The sequence below is a fragment of the Ambystoma mexicanum genome, chromosome 1p, assembly GCF_040938575.1.
Source record: "Ambystoma mexicanum isolate Mex_15411 chromosome 1p, UKY_AmexF1_1, whole genome shotgun sequence".
NCBI classification, from domain to species: Eukaryota; Metazoa; Chordata; class Amphibia; order Caudata; family Ambystomatidae; genus Ambystoma; species Ambystoma mexicanum.
The window spans coordinates 539,984,333-539,998,215 of record NC_090921.1 but is presented as its reverse complement, the minus strand read 5'-3'; the positions used below and the strand labels follow the sequence as shown (position 1 = coordinate 539,998,215).

General features: G+C 45.2%; 1 protein-coding gene across 7 annotated transcripts in view; it reads right to left on the bottom strand.

Annotated features, from left to right (window-relative positions):
* The window catches only part of UNC13A (unc-13 homolog A), a 541,202-nt gene that overhangs the window by 32,906 nt on the left and 494,413 nt on the right, over window positions 1-13,883 (bottom strand). For all 7 annotated transcript variants that reach the window (XM_069649468.1, XM_069649472.1, XM_069649467.1 and 4 more), the window contains 2 exons: window positions 13,131-13,211; window positions 12,459-12,606 (listed from right to left, as the gene is read on the bottom strand). In XM_069649468.1, coding sequence (XP_069505569.1) covers window positions 12,459-12,606; window positions 13,131-13,211 — 229 coding nt within the window. The remainder of the gene's footprint in view (window positions 1-12,458; window positions 12,607-13,130; window positions 13,212-13,883) is intronic.

Here is a 13,883-nt window from a genome sequence, read left to right as displayed (position 1 = left end):
ACCTTCTGTAACAAAGATGTAGTCGAGATTTGCCGCTGCCGGCGCTCTCTCCCAGGTTGGTATCTGCACTTCGAGTTCTTGGAGAGAGGCGACGTTGTGAAATTGTCTCGATTTCATCAAGTCCATCCATGCTTGACCTCTTTTGTCCCTTTTCCTCAATGCTACTGCCATCGTGTTGCCTATCGATTGGGTTCCACATTTTGCATTGAGATCCCCACAAAGGATTATGTTGGGGGTATCGAAGTTTACTCTAATTTCGTCTATTGTTGTTGCAACTTGCTCACAGAATGTTTTCGTAGCTGTTTTCTCGGGATTCCAATAAAGGTTTATTATGACCAGATCAGGGCTCATCTGGACATTTTTCCCTTGAGCCTGGGGATTCCACTTTGTTAGGGTTGCCAGCATACCATATTTTTCACAGATTTTGATCTTAGGTGAGATTCCTGAACCTAACCGGATTGCTGTTAACAACCCTCCAGAGGGTCTTCCTGATGCGGGTCTCTGAGCTGGCGAAACTTCGATACTGTAGCCCTCGAGAGTAGGTTTCTCTGTTAGCCATGTTTCTTGCAGGCAAATTAGGTCGAAGCGGTTCAATTTTACATCGCTGGGCTTAGTTAGGTGGCTGAATCCTCTTGTATTCCACGACGCCATCTGAAGTGAGGTCTTTTCCTTAAATTGGTCTGGGATCATTACCTGGATCTTGTTATTGACGGCGTCATGGATTGATTGCTAGGCCTTCTTCTTACGGCCAAACGTGTCTGCAATCCATTTCCAAGGTTTGGTTGACGTGGAAGGGGATTGAGCTGGTTTGATCTCTGTCGCCTGGTCCCTCTTTATATAGGCGTTACGCGAGCTTTCCACTCGTCGCCTTGGCGTAGTAAGTGGTATGTGATGATTTCTGTCCCGTTTCCGGGGGTAGTCTTCCCCATTCCCGCTTTCTTCTCTGACTTGGCCAGCGTCCAACTCCTCCTTTCTATTAGCAAATTTCGAGGGGGCGTATCTTTGAGAGCCTGTCGTATCTTCATTTTCCTTTAGTTTTTCTAATTTTAGGCCTAAACACTGTAGCTCTTTTGCTATTTCAAGGGGCCATTCATGCAGGGCTTTCGACCTTATGTGTAGATATGCTTTAGCTTTATGGTCTTTGTGGTAGGGTTCCACCAGAACCAGGTCCCTTGTGGATAGATGCCGCAATTTGTCAATTTTTGCTGTGATTTTTAAGACTGTCCTTCTATTTAGGACCATGTATCTATCTTTAGATGAAGATTGCTCTAATTTAAATAGCGATGTCCCTTCGAGTTTTAGGAGTTTTTTTTCGGCCGGTTTTGATCGACCGTGGTCTTTTTTATAGGAATTAATCCTATATTTTCTATGCTCGCGATTAGGGATCCGTTCATCGCGACGGTCTGTCTCTTTTTTAGGGACTGGCTTCTCTTCCATTTTCTTTAAGGTTTGGATAACCTCCAAGCCAGTGGTGGGGGTGCTCGAGCGAGATCTACCCTGGTCGCTTGGAGCCTCCACATGTGTAACCCTCCTTGCTCCAGATCGCGTCCTAACGCAAGCCGGCGGGGTAGTTATTCTTGGTTGCTGCGGGCTTGAGATTTCCTCTTCAGCGCAGGCCGAGTCGTCAGAAGAGTTAGATGAATCGAGGGCGTGGATCAGCGTGGGGGACCTTTGCGCGGTTTCGGGGCGATCTTGCTGTGAGTGATTTCCCACTGTGGTCGCCTGGCGCTTTTCTTTGCTGGGAATGGCTCTGTCGGATCTGTCGACGGGGGGGACCACCGCGGAGGTGAGGGATGCTGTCACTCGAGTGTCTGGGAGACTCTTTGGAGGAACACACAGGAGGGGGCTCTCCATTGCCTGTTTCCTCATGTTTTTTGTCTGTAAGGCTCGACTCTGATCCGGCACATCTCTTGGTAATTTGACACGGGCTTTCGTGAAAATCGGAGCCACTTCTGTGACTCTGGCCATCTCTTCCGTTTGAGTACTTTGAGAGGTCATTGCTAGTGTCTGCCTGGTTTGTCGATCCATATTGAGCAGCTTGTTTTCGAAATTCGTTAGTTTGGTTTCGAGGCTCTTTTGTATGGTGTTTGAGTTCCTTTCTACTGCTGTTAGGTATCCTTCTATAAAGGTCAATTTATCCTTAAGTGAGGTGATCATGGACGTGTTGTCCTTTAGGGCCTCATGAATCGCCTCATACAGTTTGCTGAAGGGGTTGAGCGCTATTGAAAAGGCTGACATGATTGATAGTAAGTCAGCCTTTTTTTTCTTTTCTGAGGGTGTTTCTTTCTCAAACCCTGCCGGGATGTCACTTGGCCTCCTGTTTCTGGTTGGTGTGTAGAGTTCTTTTTCGTTATGGAGCTGATTGAATTTTTCAGAGAATCTTTTGTCCCCTCCTGCAATCACGCCTTGTAAGCTGGTTGAAGATTCCGCCCATGATGTGTTACTATGTGCCTGGCTATGCGATCTCGTCCGCGCCGCTTGATCTTCGACGTAGGACTGTCTTTCGCTTGGTTTTAGTCTTGTCTGAGTCTCTTGATTTGCCATGGCTGCGGGTGCTTGGCATTCGGGTTGGTCTAAAGTGTCTTTTTTGCTCAATAAGCTGTGTGGGCCTTCACTGACTACATTTGATGGGTCTGACGTTTGATGGTCTGTTACCGTTTTTATTATTTGAGTATTGTCTTTTTGTTTTGAATCTCCTGAGTGAGGTGTCTCCCCACTTGGCTCACTAATGCATTCGGCATTTGTCCTTAGGATGTTTAATTGTTCTGCATTTTTCTCTGATGTCATAAGGTCCTTCGCACTCATTTCTGCCGGGGGCTTTCCTTTCACGACTTCAATATTATGCGTTCTGTTTGGTGAAGTACGAGCGTGCCATTTGACTCTTGGTAATGATTTTTCCTGTGGCTGATCAATTTTCTGGGCTTTACACGGTGAGGGAGGCTCTCGGATAGCCGCCAGAATTTCAGCGTCTGACAATTCTTGGTCTGTGGCTTGTTTTTGCTTTGTTTGTTTTATAAAGTAATCCCTCAAGGAAGCTGAGAGTAACACTATATCTTGTCTTTTCGAAACTTCACCCGCTTGAGGGCCTGCTTTCCGGCCTTTCTTTTTAGGTGGCATATCATTCCCTGCCCTGGCTTTGCCTCCAGCCTTCTTGGTTTTTTTAAAGATTTTTTTCCTTATAGTTGTATCTCTAAGTTGTTTATGTTGTTCGTCCTGTGATGTAGACTGATCAGATGACACCGTCATCTCACAATTTACAATTTGATCCCTGGGCCCTTTGTTCTCTGGATTTCTGGCCCTTGACTCTTGTAAGAGATCTTCTTTTTCTTGTTGTACTTTTTCTAGTTGAATTCTTTGGGCTTTTATTTCATCTGCTGATGGGTCTTGGCTGGATATGTTTCCGCCATCCGACATTGACTCTATGAAGACGGAGTCATCTGCGTCGTCCCCCGGCCCTGGCTCCTCTCGTTCTTCGTTTTCGAGTGTCTTCGGGGAGGGAGGCCTTTCCGACGGCGAAATGGTCTGCTTTTTTCTGTCTTTGTCCAGCATGTTTCTGTCTTTGGCCGCCGCGATTGGGGCCCTTTTTCTGACACTGTTATGTACAATGGCCATTGCCAGGCCTCCCCCCTCTCCGCTCTGGACTAGGGCATCTTTTTCACCTGTGCCTACCGAGCCTTTCCTCATGTCTTCACTCGGCATTGGTGTAAGATGCCGTTGGTGCGTGGGTTGCCCCATGTCTCCTTCCACCTGAAGAGACCCTAGCCATGCAGACCCCAGCCGAGGCCGTCCTCCAACAGCTTCAGGCCTGGTGTCATTCACCGAGGCGGTACGCTGGCGGGGCGTTTGTGTGGAATCCGTGGAAGGGGCAGGGGCAGGGCCTTTTGTTCTTTCCAGGTTTAGATAGCCTTTCTGTTTATTTACGGTCGCTTTTTGCAGGGAGGTCTCGGGTGGCACGTTTAGATCTATTTGGTCTCCAGTTTTCAGCCCCCTTACAGTGGCTGTAGGATTCGCTGGGGTCATGATGCTTGTGTTTTTTACTCCTGAGGTCAGTGGAAAAGCATCTGAAGACTGCCCCTCTAGCCCCTCTTGCGAGGCATTTGGCATGCTGCTGTTGTGTTCTAGCGTAGCGCTGTTGGACTGCTTGCTGGCCACCCTGTGGCCATGATCTAACTGTGTTTTGTCGCTGCGCATCCACCTCCCGGCCTCCACTTCTGTCGGTGAGAGCGGCGCCATTCCTTTTTTGATATTTTTGGATAGCCGAAATGAAACGCGAACGGGGGTTGTGGACGCTCAAGTAAGGCGGAAAGTCTTTAAGCGAGACTTGCGTAGGATCGGGATATTTCCAGTGCCTTAGTGTCTTGTTTCACAGGTGTCCCCGGAGCGGAGTGGCGGGAGAGACAGCAGAGAAAGGGTGCAGGAAGGGACTAGAAGTAGGGAAAAAGAAGGAGAAAGAAAGAAAGGGGGAAAAGGGAAGGGGGCAGAGGGAAACGGGAAAGAGATAGGGGGATAAAAAGAGAAGGAGCGAGAAAGGGAGGAGAGGCGAGAGGAGGGAAGGAGGGAGGGGGAAAGGGGGAGGGAAAAGCTTTGGTTGCTGCTCACCGCTCTTTGCTTCAGGCTCCGTTTGGCTCCGTTTGTCTGTCTCCGTTTTTTCGCTCTTCGGCCTTAGGCCACTGGACACTAGACACACTGTGCCGCACACCGCGCCGCGCTCCGCGCGTGCGCAGTGATTTTGAAGAGTCTTTGTGGAAATGGTAAACAGACTGTCACAGGGATCGCTGGAATCCGGAACGAAATGCACAGAGGTCTGAAGAACAATGGGACTTCGGAATAGGGAATAACGCTGCTCTCATAATTAGACCGAGACACCGCTGTTACCACTGGTAGTAATTCGGTTTAGCATCATTAGCACTAAACACATAATGCTGCCCTTTCTCTTCTCCCTCCAAGTTAGCGATTGTTGATTGACTTAAATGTCAGAGGTCCTGTCTAGTTAGGAAGGGATATTCATATTGTCATTCTATGTGGGGTGAAGCAGATAACCCGCTAGGCCACCGAGCCCCCGAGCTCATGCTTTCATAAAAGGTTCCTTCCCCCCTAGTCCCTCTGTCTGCTGGGATTCCAAGATGCTTTCCTGACTCAATTCATTCTGTCTTTTTTCATTTAGTCTTTGACTTCTTGTCCAAGTCTTGCCATTTCCTTTTCATGCCTCCCACATTTGAGGCCCTCATATTTTTCATTCTCTTGTCATGGACTCGAAACTTTGCACATCTTGCCAACTTACTTGCTGTTGTTCTGCATGCCTCTAAGGCTCACCCTACCCACCCACATGCCTTTGCGTTAACCTCTTGCTCTCATCTATGCTACCTTTGAATCCCCAACTTTACCCTCTTACTATTGCCACCCCTCACTCTTACTCCAACTTTGCTGCCATCTTTCCACTAATTCAGACCTTTACCCTTTCTTCTCCCCATCTCACCTCGTCTATTCTCCCCAAACCTTTATCACCAAGCATTTTTCTAACATTTGCCTAATCATAATTTTCTCATTGCGGTGCAGGTCCATTTATCTCACCTATAGTGTCACAGACTGTCAATCCTCTTTGATTTGCCCTTCAAATATTCTCCCCCACTTTTTCAACAGATGCATCATCTGCCACCTCATCCTTTCTAAAGTTGTTTTCTAATCCGGGTGTTTCTTTTGGTGTTTGAACCCCTGGAGCCTGGATCAGAGCAAGGGTGTGGTTCCAGCATAGGCGCATCAGCAGTGCAAAGGAAGGGTTTCATTGTTCCTTTGAGTTTGACATACCCTTTTCAGGATACATTTCTTCACTAAGGGTAAACCTAACACCCTTTCCACCATGAACTATGAAAGATAAAGAGAAGGAGACAGGCATGGGGATAGGAAGAGTGCAGAAGGGGAAACAGAAAAATCAAACATTTTACACCAAGGGTAGTCCAGATTAGTTTCTGCTGAAAGGTTGGAAAGAAAAATTAGAGACACAAAAACACATACAATGTGCACACACGTTCAACATGTTACTCCCTCAAACAAAGCTAATTCTAAATATCTGTGATGGGGATTCCAGTTGAATCCAATTGCAACTTGGATCTTGTTTCTAATGTCATTACATTTTTCATTGGTTAGTAATTATGTTAGCTGGTTTTAGTTGTCATTTTTAGTCAACCTGTAGAATTCGTTTTTTTGTTCGACCAGTCATCGGTAGTTCTGTACATAAACAGATGTCCAAAATCTACATGACACTACTGAATCCATTGGATTCGGTTAGATTAAAAATTAAACTTTCATGGCACATGTGTAGGTTGTTCCACAGCTGGCATGACTTGGAATCCAATTCCTGAGGCTTAAGATGAGGAGAGAATCAGGCCAGGATATGAATTATAAGAGTGATGTTGTGCGTTTCTCTGCTATGTACTGCTTCCGTTTACTGTGGACAATAATGTAATATACATGTCTTCAGTCCAGAACTAAAATGGAAGTTGTTGTTCAGATGTGTCATAGACAAGGTGGCTGCAAGTAGCTATGCATCCCAAGTCAAAATGTCAGCTATAACAGTATCTCCCAGTCTTCTGTTCCAAGTCTGAGATGGCAACTATTCATTTTCTATTTTGTCACTTCTGCATTTCACTAAGCAAATCAATAAGGGAATGGACCCAGATCATCATTCCTCTCTCTTTACTTCACACTGAGTTGCTGGAATTCACAAATGAACATGGAGATTGGGGATTAGGACTAAAAATTTGTGCGCATTAGCAGAACTTTGGCAATGTGGTAGTTCTGCATTTGCTTCATGAATAATTAGTTCAGCTTGATGCAGCTGCACGTGTTGGCCCCATAACTCACTGTGTGAGAGATAAAATTAAGTGCTTATCGTTTACGTAGTGGAGTCTACAGAACTGTGAAAGAAAGTGTCCAGTGTCTGGGGATAATTCTAAATTGGGCCCAGAATTACAAGATGTTGGTTCTGAAGAAGTTGAGGTATTAGGATATGAAGTTACCCACTGACGTGTTACCACTGATTCCAGCTTCTTCAAGTTCATACATAACTCAAATTTACTAACTTGCTCATGTCTGTTTACAGCTCTATGTAAAACGGAACTCTCCATATTCTGCCAGTTATGGATAATTTGTAGATATTAGGAGGTGGTAATGATCGGGGACCAGATGACTATACGCCACTTGATGCCTCTTTTCCCAGTCTGGGGCTTTCACTTAACAAACTAATGCAATGGTTTATAAAAGTAAATCCTGTGAGTGGTGAAGGGGTGTCCCGGTGAAATGTAGGCCATGACAAAGAAGTGACATCAATCTCTTTATAAATATTCACCGTTACTGTTTCCTTTCTGGAGCGATATGAAGCCCTGCAAGACAACGGAAACCCTTTGATGCTTATCACGCAATGTACCCTGCAGTTATTCTAGCAATGGGCAAATGCCAGGGTCCCCAATTTAGTCTAATTAGAAACTGCCTTGATAACATGAATGCCATTAGCCCTACAGCACTTGGTTTCCGCATGTGGTTTTTCATGAAGAGAGGAAGCTTAAAGAAAACATGACAAAATCCGCTAGAATGTGGATAGGTGCTAACAAATGTTCGGCAAAGAATATTTGGTGGCAGGGAAACAAATTTTCAAATGTCATTGTGTACGGATATTTGGGATTAATCTTCTCAAACAGAATCTTCCCACTTGGGACCATATTTAATATATATAGAAGTACACACCAAGGCTTGGTTTTGGAGGTGTATAAAGCCAGGCCAATCAACTATGACAGTCTCATGTGAGGCTGGGTTGCTGCTAATCTTTAGTGGTAGAGGAGCAAAAATGTATCAAAAGATGTATCCATGGTGCCCAGTTCTTCTGTTAATGAACTACCCTTGTAGCGCTCGGTTTGACCCTAGTTAACCTGACTTCCACTCATTTTCTGGGTATTCATTTGGCCCAATAAAAAGGCCTGCTTGACCCCCATGATTATTGATGACCTAGTGGCCAGGAAGGTGGACAGGTGGATTCCGTTGTTTGTTCATATTGTTAAGGTCGTGGCTGAGTCCGTTTTCTTGAACCTTTTGTATTCCTATCAATACAGGCGGGTACTGTATTGATAGGAATAGGAATTCTGATATATTAAAGGTAATCAAGGCTTGGTGCTGCAGCATTCCAAAGATTTGTCTAGTTTTGGAGCAAACCTTCCACTCATTAACACCTTGCATTGTGAGCGGGTCTTGTATTATATTTCATCAGCCGCCATTACGTTTGGTCACAAACGCAAAGTTAAACCGGCTAGAAACCTGAACCGTGCTTTTGCGTAAGTCTTTTGGGAGCGCTAGCTTGCTTGCTAGCTTGGCCTAAAGCTGACGTGGCTAGTACTGGTTAGACACGATCCTGCCTTTTGTATTATTTTGCAACAGACTGTCAGGCCTAAGAAAGAGACTGTCAGGCTGTCAGGCCAATCTTAGGGAGGTTTCGGTTTGTCCAGGGCAGGGTAGTATTTTGTTAGGTGCTCTCTCTCCACTGGACATACCCATGGCTTTAGGAACCTATTTTTACCATGCAGAAAGGGAAAAGGCTTTTTTGTATGGTAATGCATGTTGCACTTCTAGTATTCTTGATTTTTGTATTTCTCTCATTTATATGATGATGTCGTTTATTTTTACTATTCATTATGTCACCTTTTAAATATGCATAGTTTTATCGCATGTTGCTGAATAAACTTTAAATTGAAATAGTATAACTTGTCTTCATATGTGTAAAGAGCGCGATAACATAGAAGCACAGTATACAGTTTCTAATCACATACAGTATTCCCTGGAAGAGGAAGGTCACGTGCAAAAGACTGAATAAAAAAGCTGAAGCTTACTTGTGTTTTTTTTATTTTGTTGAGCTACCTTTTTAAAGGGCATTGTGTTGTCTGGGGTTATTTTTGCTGTTTGTATTTTTATATATACTTGTCATTTCGCTCATTTATTTCATTAAAACTCTTGTATCTGCTAAATATAACATAACAGCAGGGCTCATGTCGAGGGTACACGTGGGGGGATGGGGTCCACCCACGTTTCTCAGAGGGTGGACTAAAATGAGAAACCGTGCATGCCCTCTTTGAATTCATGCATTAAAACCGACCATGAGGATCGAACCACAGTCGTCAGGTTTGTAGGCCAGACACTTCATCACTGCACTATATATAACCTGATGAAAAATAACAAACAACTAAAAGTAAAATGTCTCATTTCGGTACTGCAATTCCCAGGGAAAACATTTGTATTGGTTCTTGGAGTTTAAAACATGCACATCTTTTAAAGTTTTCAAAAACACAATTAGAAGAAAAAATCCTCTCTGGGCTGTGTGTGTGTTTTTATGAAAGGCACATGACATTCGTCCTGTGCAATTTGGGTGGTTATGCAAAGCAAATATAATGAAATGTGCATATTTCACCTTGATATGCTAATTTCTGGTGACGTCACATCCCATTCCATTTGTTGACAAGTCCCCCTACTTTAATTTTTAGGACTTGACCCCTGCATAACAGATCAATGAGTTCTCATAGCCTTGTCCATGTGCCGCTGTACATCGCCCTTTCTTAGTTCACCACTAGAGTTGTTACTCCTAGTTGTTGAGAATGAGCTGTTAGCGTGTCTGAGCGTTACCCATGGGGCGTTCTACAGCTAAGCAGTGGTAGGACGAGCCAGTGGTTACAGGTCACTGGCACATCAAGCAGACCGTAGCCGTAGACTACATCTGAGCAATTCGGGGTACTGTAGCAAATTTTAATGTGTTAGAAAACGAAATCGCATGACGGCAAATCTGACGTTCGTGTGACCTGGAGCCCTTTGATCACCTGAGTGGCGCATCCGAGACAGGGCATTCATTTTGGGTTGGTTTGCCCAGACTGGGCGGTGGAGGGCTGATTTTGTGAACTAAGTGTTAGTAAGGGTTCAGCCAACTCAGGCTTCTGCGAGGCAGAGTGTGATCGGTTGTGATCCATCTCTTTGGCTCCGGTACAACATGCATCCCTCTGCGAAAGTGCCTGAGGTCAGTGCTGTGCCTCCGATTGATGACCGATGAAGCCAATGCCCACTACCTTTGTTTACAACTGCCCTAGTGAAAATATTGTTCAAGCAACAGTACAATAATACCCACGGTATCCTGACAGATTCAGTCTCTGCCCTGCATCCAAATACATTAAGGTGGGAATGGCATTGTGCTACCTATGCCAACATCTTTGACACCCTGGTAAAATATTACAGTGAAAGACCTTTGCAAAACATTCCACCAGGAAACTTTGCACCAGGTGTTTCCAGTGGAGAAAGTGGAGTATGGCCGGGCCAAGATTGAGTTTGCTCATATCAAGGCTCTGTGTGGTGCACTGAGGCACCGGTCCTGAGTGGCATCTGCCCATGCAAGAGGCCAGAGAAGGGTTTATATAGGGTGGGTATAGTGACTGTTAGTGTCATTCCTGAATGTGAGGTTTCGAATTATGGTGTCCTAATAGTATTGGTGTTTCCAGGCAAAGAGCATGATCCATCCTTTAACAAGACTGAAAAGAATACTACTCATGCCAGCACTATTTATTATATTTATTTATTTCATTTATAAAGCTTGCAACAACCTGTGGGCCTCGAGGCGCTGTTACATCGATCCAGGTACTTGGAAGGAGATAACAGACACAACAGGTGATTCTGTGAGACAGTGCGAAGCATAACAGTGTGTGGAGTATAGTAGGCAGTGATGGCTGGATTAGGTCAATAACCAGGTTTTGAGTGATTTCCTAACTATCCAATACATGTTTTTTTTTTCTCCGGGTGGGAGGCAGAGCGTTCAATTTTTTGGCTGCATTGTTTGGCTTGCGCCTTCTGCTTTTGCACGTCTGACTTTCGGCTGTAGGAGGCGATTTGCATAGGTAGTTCTCATTAGCCTTGACGACTGAACTTTTCTGATTTTCTGAGCTAGGTAAGGGGATGCAGTGTTGGACAGGCATCTTTGAGTGATGGACATGGTCTTGAAGATGATGAGCTCACGGATTGGCAGCCAGTGAGCTGCTTTCCTGGTGACCGATATGTGTGCCCGTTCAGGAGTTTTGAGATCAGCTCGGAATGCGTTATTCGGAATGATTTGAAGCTTATTTAACTTTTGGGATGAGGTCCCAGCGAATATGACATTGCAATAATAAAGCCTAGCGCCAATGACCGCTTGTGCTATGGCGAGGCAGCTGTCAGGGGATAGAAAGGGTCTAGATGCATTTATCAGTTTAGATATGTAGGCAGCAGAAGAGGTGATTGTGTTCACTTGGTGGGTCATTGAAAGGTTGGCATCTAGATGGACACCTAGTGTCTTTACTGATGTGGAGATGGGTATCATGATGCCATCAATTTTGAAGGCTGTGTATTGGGGATTGAGCTTATTGAGCTCTGAGGGTGGTCCAATCAACAAGGTATTAGTTTTATCCCCGTTAAGGCACAGGTGGTTGGCTGCCATCCAAGCCTGGATGGTTGTGTAGGCGGAATCAAGGGTATTCGAGTCATCTAGGTATTTGCCAGAAAGAGGTATGAGAATTTGTTACGGGAGTCAAGAATGTCAAAGATGAGTCTGGTGAAAATGTAGAGTGTAGGCGATATGCAAGAGTCTTGTGGTACTCTGCAAAGGATGGGTGCTGGTGGGGCGCTGACGCTGTCAGCAAACACTTTCATGACTCTCCCTTCTAGAAAGTAGGTGATCCATGCTGTGGCTTCAGTGGTGAAGTTGGCTGAGGTGGTAAAGTGGTGGCAGAAGATTTTGTGATCTACCAAGTCAAATGCTGCTGACAAATCGAGGAGGAGTAGGAGGGCTGGCTTCCCCATGCCTCTAAACTCATCCATCTGTTTTTTTTTTAAGTCGAGCAGTGCTGATTCTGTACCGTGGCCTGGGCAGAAACTGGATGGGTGAATTCCTTAGATGTGGTATTTTTCCTGGTAGTGTTGAATTTGAAGGTAAGCTGCTCTATATACGATTTTAAGAAGGAATGGGATGGTTGTTATTGGCCGATAATTGTTGGGGACTGTAGGGCCAAGGGAAGGTTTTTTTTTTTTTAGAAGAGGGAGAACGCCAGCTTGCCAATACCAATAATGAAAGAAGAACTGGCAGTGCCAGGACTGGATCGAACACTCTCCATGCAAGCACCAAGGTGCTCTTGCCCACACTTTTATGTCTTGAGACTTGTGTTTTCAGGTAGCAGCTAGAGCTTACAGATACAGTGGTAATCGTATCCCCATTACCCTTCTATAGGAAGCGCTAACCGAGTGTTGTGTCTCACTCAGTGAGGTGTGTTCAAAGCTGTGGAGAACTCTTTGCAGCTGAACAGAGGTCAGCGGGAGGACACAACCTCTCCATATGATCCAGAACGCTTCCCTTAGGGAATTCTCACTATGATTGCTTTGCCTTGGTCTGATATCTAAGAAGAGCCTCTTACCCTGAGAAGACTGTGTCTGGATGAAGGTCTTGATGAGTGTGTCGGTTGCCTGGGTGTACAGAGACAGTGCATAGCGCAGAGACTGCAGGTCGGGGCTCTTTTCCAGGAACGTCTTCTTCAGACCAACGCCTCCTGCATGGAAGTATTGCTGTAACAGAAGGATAGGCATGACATGGGGAGGAAAGGGTGATCATAAGACCTTGAGGCCAGAGTCGGTGAGGTCATACAGTTAATGGACATTGAAGGAGAACATCGCATAAGATAGGACAATTGGGTGTTAGTGCTAAAAGGCAGAAAGGTGGTTGGAAGATGGAGTAGAGCACTGACTGGAGCATGGGGTGGTCGGTGGATAGGGACAAAGAACGATTGTGTGGGGTGTTTTATGCAAATTGGAGAAACTATTAAAAACTTGGCTCTTGTGAAGGCAAACAAACGAGTAAGGGGCATCTATAGAATTCAAGTCGGGAGGTTTGAGGTCTAGATATACGGATGTGGTTCCTTTGATTAGGTTGATCTTAGAGGTGTATGGGCGCAAGCTTCACCTGGGAACTAGGTGTCAAGCTCATGGGTGGAATGCAGCAATCAGGAATTAAGGCACATGCAATTGGGTAGAGGGCAGGGGCTTTGATGATGGGAGGGTAGAATAGACTTAACTAAAATACTAATCATTACCTTTATGGTGTCCAGGGCCAGCTCCACCACTGCACACTGCTTCGGTGTTAAGCTCTTTGCCTCCTCGCGCACCATATGATCCTGCAATACAGTGGTTTCTACATGATTAAATTGACAACTTTATAGGTTAATTAGTGCAGATTGTCCCAAAGGGGTACAACGCCTACCCTACAACTGGATCAATAATACTACATCATTTCAGGCAAAAGAACCATTTGTCCATGCACTTGTGGAAGCTGTACCGTGAAAGATCCAGACACATAACTGTCCAGCTTTTGCATTTTAAACCCCATCCCTGCCTGACAAACTATTTGGAGGTGGATCGACAGACACAGGCTGAACTGTGGCCCCTTTTGGACAATCATAGTATGCCATCCATTGTTTGATGCTTTCGCTGCCCTATGGTCACAGCTAATTGCTAGGCTGTCCACCCTGGAATATTTCGCTTGGGGAAATGCAACGGCTGAAAAGTGATGGTGTACTGAATGGCCACCATCTTGGGTCTGTGCCCACCTTAAGCCAACCAAAAGAACAGTGGTGATGTGATTGCAAGTCAGCGAGTTCCACTGGACCCGAGTATGCTAAGGCAGAGAACACCGAAAACTAAATACATTTGGTAAGCACATTGAAGGGTGCAAGCATCAAACTCACATACATTTTTAGATTTACTTATGGTCTAACTGCTTAGGAGCAATTTTATGCACACACACACTGACAACCTCAAACCAGTGGTTTTAAAACAAGGGTCTTGTG